Source organism: Pinus tabuliformis, chromosome 1_1, assembly GCF_031772625.1.
Source record: "Pinus tabuliformis cultivar Carrire ecotype Pingquan chromosome 1_1, CPIR1, whole genome shotgun sequence".
Classification (NCBI taxonomy): domain Eukaryota; kingdom Viridiplantae; phylum Streptophyta; class Pinopsida; order Pinales; family Pinaceae; genus Pinus; species Pinus tabuliformis.
In genome coordinates, this window is record NC_142297.1 from 8697619 (window position 1) to 8703801 (window position 6183).

At 33.9% G+C, this 6183-nt stretch overlaps 1 protein-coding gene across 2 annotated transcripts in view; it reads right to left on the reverse strand.

Annotated features, from left to right (window-relative positions):
• LOC149211348 (metal-nicotianamine transporter YSL3-like) overlaps positions 1–3023 on the reverse strand; it is a 31936-nt gene extending 28913 nt beyond the window's left edge. The window contains exons 1-4 of one of the 2 annotated variants that reach the window (XM_089391465.1): positions 2382–2996; positions 1913–2085; positions 1730–1827; positions 105–239 (exon numbers count right to left, since the gene is read on the reverse strand). In XM_089391465.1, coding sequence (XP_089247591.1) covers positions 105–239; positions 1730–1827; positions 1913–2085; positions 2382–2829 — 854 coding nt within the window. In that variant the 5' untranslated portion in view covers positions 2830–2996. Of the gene's footprint in view, positions 1–104; positions 240–1729; positions 1828–1912; positions 2086–2381 lie in introns of both variants that reach the window. The other variant, XM_089391466.1, reaches the window with a different exon arrangement.
• Positions 3024–6183: the final 3160 nt, after the last annotated feature.

The following is a 6183-nucleotide window of genomic DNA, read 5'->3' on the forward strand; positions in this document are numbered from 1 at the left end:
TACAAACACATTCGATAAGAATAATGATGCTGTGGTTGACACAACTTCAAACAAGAGTCCAGATACACTGTAGGAATTTAAATCTCTGACAAGATCTGATTTACCTCTGCTCCAGAGCTTTCAATCCGAAGAAGGGGAATTTTACGAAGCCGCAATCATCTCCAGCGGCGAAGAACCATTGGAAAAGTCCCCAAAGAAAACTGAAAGTAAAATATTTTCCAAAGCTTCGAACTTGCTTCCTGCGGTAGACAATTTCCTTTAATTTAGTAAGTCAAGCTAGCCCATACGTCAAATGTATATTATATTTAATTCTATATGGATAAAAGAAATGCTATTATTAGAATTTTAAGTGATTGTCTAGAAAGTCCTAGTTTAGGTTGATTTTAGTTTTTGAGAGAGTTAATGATTAATTTTGCTTAGTGCATAGGATGTGGTAAACAATAATAGCAGTAGCCTTTCACTTTATAAGGCAGAAAAGAAAAGTGGAGACATTAAGTCTACCGTCCTCTCCTCGTAATATTAATTAGCATTTGGTACTCTATCTAACAAATTTGAGACAAGATTTATTTTTGTTATTATTTATTTATTTATTTTTAAATATTGAGAAAAAAACAGTTTATGATAAAAATAGAAACAGAAAAAGAATATTTTATTGTGTAATAAAGTTAGTGAGTAAATATTAAACACCATATAATAAAGAATGATTGGTTTCTTGAATTTATAATAAATGAATGATTGGTTTACTGACTTTACATTTTATTCACGGGAAAAATGAATTTATGATTAAATAAAACAGAAAAAGTATATTTTATTGTGTAGTAAAGTAGTGAGCAAATATTAAATACTATATAATAAAGAATGATTGGTTTATTGACTTTATAATAAATTAATGATTGGTTTACTGACTTTACATTTTATTCAAAGAAAAAATCAGTTTATGATTAAATAAAACAAATGATATTTTATTGAATAGTAAAGTTGGTGGGTAAATATTAAACAACATATAATAAATGAATGATTGGTTTACTAACTTTACCTCCTATCCACTTAATATCATTTTATTCAAGATATAAATGTAAAAAAGTAGATTAATGATTCACTTACAAATTTGAAAGAAGATTTAAAAAAAAGTATCGAGGAAAAACCAGTATATAATAAAAATATTAAAAAAAATTATATTTTATTGTATACTAAAGTTGGTAAATACATATAAAACACTATATAATAAATAAATAAATAATTTACTGATTTTATATCATACCCATTTAATATAGCTTTATTTAAATATAAATATAATATCAGATATAAATGTAAAAAAATAAAATCAACCAATCATTAACTTACTACCTCATAATTAATATGTAGAAGGTCCATCCATCCATTACTTATTAGACTGTTCAATGTTATTATCACATTATATCCACTCCAACACTCATTAATCCATTACTTATTAGACTGTTCAATGTTATTATCATTTTATTTGATATTGATAGAATGACATTATATCCACTAATCCATTACTTATTAAACTTTTCAAATCACTTTATTTGATATAGATATAAAAAATAAACTAAATGATTGATTCGCTCCAAAGTAGTAAACCAATTATTAACTTACTACCAAATACAAGATTCATCAATTCATTTACTGGTTAGGCTGATCAAGATTCATCAATTCGTTAACTTCTTAGGCTGTTCAATGTTCTGAACAGAGGGCAGATAAAGCTTACCTCGCAACTTTATCTGTATGCGGTGTATGGAAGCCATTAATTAACACAGCCGTTGCTGTTCCACTGGGATAAGTCAGTCTGTAGTCAATGATAAGGACCTGAAAAAAATTCCATGAAATTAATACCATAACAAGTGTAACTATTCAATTACAGACAAAAACCATTATTTTCTCAATAGCCTACCTTTCGCAGAGGCACCAGTGCTAAAATGCCAACGAATGTAACTAGAAGCAGATATCCAATCATCCAGCCAATATGGGGTTCCTTTACTGTATCTGGATTATTACCTGGAGTGTTGACACCTGCCCGCTCATAGGTTTTCCGATTCAATGACAACAAATAGGATCCAAATCCTCCTACATAAGTAAAATTAACAAATTAATACCAATATCATTCTAATGACTAATGATAGAAACTGAACTGAGTTGCTGTTTATGTTAAATTAACAAATTAATACCAATATCATCCTAATGACTGATGATGGAGACTGAATTTAGTTGCTGTTTATGTCCTTCAATATAATTAAGAATGTTTAGTCATAAAAGATAATACAGCTAGATTGCCATATTTATAAAGTATTATGTAAATCATAAAATCAAAATTCAAATGCTTCATAAATGAAAAGGAAAAGGAAAAGCAAATATATATATACCACCGTAAGCAAGACTGTAACAAGCCACAATACAAGTCTGGATTATAGTATTCTCTTGCCTTGTGAAAGGAACTTTCAGTAATCCAAACCTAGCCAGGAATTTGCTCCATGATTTTATGAATACAAACCCCAGCAACCCAGCAGAAACGTTCATGGTGGGAGCCAATCCAGTTGTGAGATTGAGATTCATAACAATGATACTGAAGATGGTTCCTATCACAAAGCTTACAAAGATCCCTCGCATAGATATTTGCTCCCTCCATGAAGGTATTTTGCTATCAAAATCTTCTAGAATATTCTGCTCCTTACGGCCATTTTCTCTATTCAAGCTCACCACAGTGCTCTGGTGTTTATCTTTCCCTCCATGATCTGCGTTTTCTACTGATAAATCATCTCCATCATGAACATGAACAGTCCGTTTCATAACTCCAACTTGTGAATCTTCCATTACAAATTCAATAAAAATTTCTAGCAAACAACTGACATCCAGTTGTTACTATGTTAAAGGCTGCTGGATGATCAAGACAGAGTTTCAGAGATACTGAGCATCGAAAGGTACTTAACCCAGCCAGAGTCCAATTTGGTCACGGAATTCACTGGAGGCATGATTGAGAGCAATCTTGAACGCCTTGACTTAGGATTCACAGGCCGCAACGCGACAGAAATAATTGATTGGAGTTTACAAGGACATGACATGGAATTAAGCGGCGCCATAACGCGACAATAGAATTCTGACAACGTACTCTCCATGTCAAGTAAACACGCTGCAGATATATTCCGTATCTGTATAAGCTGAAGTACTGTCGGTCACACAAATAATACAAGTGATAGAATTAATGGATGAAGGATCGTTCAAACCTATCCAGTTGATTCGTATTGTTACTGTTGTCCTGACTGTTAATACTTATCGCATCTTGACTGTGGCAAAATCTGATACTGTGATACAAAATATGATGCTGTAATGCAGAAGTTTTTGGTTTTTTTTTATATCTGTTAATATTACCTTGTTAATTTTGTCCTCTAAAATTTAGCAGGGAATCTTTTTATCACGTTGATTTGTATGGTTACTGTTGTCCTGACAGCTAATACTTAGAGCATCTTGTTTTGTGGCAAAATTTGATGCAGTAGTTTTAATTGTTAAATGCTATTTTTTTTTTCTGGATTTTTTTGTGTTTAAAATGTGGTCGGGATTTCTTGGAATCTTAAATTTCCGTCCTATAATGTGCAGAAATAAAATATCCCATAAATTTTTCAGGTCTTATAAATTTAAAAATGAGTTTTAAACCACTTAAATTTATAATCCGACCAAAAAAGTATCTTGGGGAATTCCAGAAAAAAACCAAAACATCTAATAGTTAAAAAAAAACAAAAACATTGCACTGCTACATAAAACAATATAAATGTTCAAACTCTGGCCAACAACCCTCCATTCCAAACTGTGATTCATGGATTTCACTATTTGATGTGAAAAAATGATGGAGACATGCGCTTTCTCCTTTCATCTCATCGTGATTGATTGCGTATGTGGGTGGTCCGTCCTTCCTCTGTCATCAACTACCTTGTAATATATGGATGGTCCTTCCTGGTTTTACCATCAACTTCTTGTTTTGATTTTTTAATCCTTCCCGGAAATGATGACAAGATGCCACTGTTTTTGTCGTTACAGACTGTATGCAGTGTTCTTGATTTCTTACCAACCACCCCAAAATATGGATTTCAACCTTCGTTTTTCTAATACATTCAATAGGCGCAGTGACATAAGACCTCTCATCTTATCGTGATGGATTTCACGCATGCGAGGTCGTTACTGGTTTAGCCTGTTGTATAGATTTAGACAAGCGTATATTTTCATGGTTGATTTGAAGTAGAGTACTTTATGGGCAAGGGAGGGGTCTCCTTATGTTTACTTCATTTCATTTGATCTGAAAAACTGTTTAGTTGGCATGTGAAATCTTATTGGTTTCTTTTAACCGGACATTATTGGTTTTAGTTTAAAGATATAGTTTTTTAATATAAATCAATTTAGTGACATAGTTTCAAAGATATAATTATTTTAGATATAGTTTTTCTATATATATATATATATCAATTTTGTGTTGGAATATTAATTCCAACTGCAGTGCAAGGATAGCGATGGCAGCACAGCGGCAGCGACTAAGGACACCGTCGATCAGCGATCGCCGATGATCGGATCGGCAGGTCGCAATGGAGGACTTACAAAGAGGTCGGGACCTTTATATCTTGCAATATGCGATTGCGATTGCATCGCATCGGCATATCGCTATCGACGCTTTCAAAGGGTCGGGCCTTTTCCACATACATATTGCCGATGCGATAACCAGACCCGACGGTTATATAATGCTCTGCTGTATATTCTTTTTTCAGTTCCCCCAGCGGCCATTTTCCCGTGTTTTCAATGTTTTCCAAGCTTAAGTTAAAATCCATCGCATCGGTGGATATCGCATCGGCGGGTCGCAAATCGCATATGGTCAGGGCCTTACCTCCGCTCCGATTTCCCGATGCGATGTGCCAGACCCGATAGAATCCCAAATCTCCCGTGCATATACTTTCAAGTCCGGTTTCCACCTGCGATAGTGTAACGGCATGTATACGTGAGTTTTGCCGCCGTTTACTTCAGTAAAGTAATCAATGGTATTTACTCTGGTTGGTAGAATATTGGTAAAAGACTTTCAATTTTAATGTTTTTTTTATGCACGAAGGTATGGCAAATTAAAAGATAGGTATGGTCATCTTGTGTAAAAATATACACAATGTAAACTTGTGTTGACCATGAATTGTAATGCACAGCAGTGCGAAGTAAAAATAGAACGCAGCAGCGTGAGAAAAATCTATGTGTAATTTCCACACAGCAGTGTGTTGATCTCTTTAGCAGAGACAGAAGTTTTTTTTTGTAATGCAACAACGTGATTGAAACAAGAGGATTTTATTTTTCTGAAGAGACAAAGTAAAGTTAAAAACTGTATGTGAAACAGTTCTAGTGGTGAAATCCCTCTATGAGAGAGGAAGACTCTTTTGTAACAACAATTTTATTAATGAATAGAAATCTGTTGGTGTGTGAAAAATCTGTCCTCTGCAAATAAATTTTTAGCCTTCTGCTGTGTTAAGATCCTATGTGGAAAAACAGAGCATTGTTCTCTGTTCATTATTTTTGTTTTTGGAATTTTACCAGAAAAATTCCCAACAGTGGTATCAGAGCTTGTCCAGGCTCTTTGAAGGAGTCAAAGACGTTGAAGGAAGGTTTCTTGTTGCAGTAGCTTCTCCAGCAAACTGAAGACTCAGTCAAAAATTCAAAGGTATTTCTTAAATCCCTGACTGTATATTTGAAGCATAGTTTATAGTGCAAGAATGGCCAGCACCAGTACCAGCACTAGCATGGGTATTTTTAATACTCATCTCCCACAGTTTAATGGAAAAAGCTATGACTATTGGGCAATAACCATGAAAGCCCTGTTTGCCTCACAAGACTTATGGGAAATAGTTGAAGATGGATTTAAAGAACCAGCAAGTGAAAATGAGTTTAACAATCTAACTCAGGTAGAGAAAGATCTGTTGAAGAGCTACAAGAAGAAGGATTCAAAAGCCCTTGTATTTTTGTATCAAGCAGTGGACCAGAGCGTGTTTCCAAGGATAGCAGCAGCCAAGACATCCAAAAAAGCATGGCAAACTCTCAAGACAGCGTATCATGGCATGGAGAAAGTGAAGACAGCAAAACTACAGTTGATGATGAGAGATTTTGAAAATCTGTGCATGAAGGAGTCAGACAATATTAACTCATTCTTCA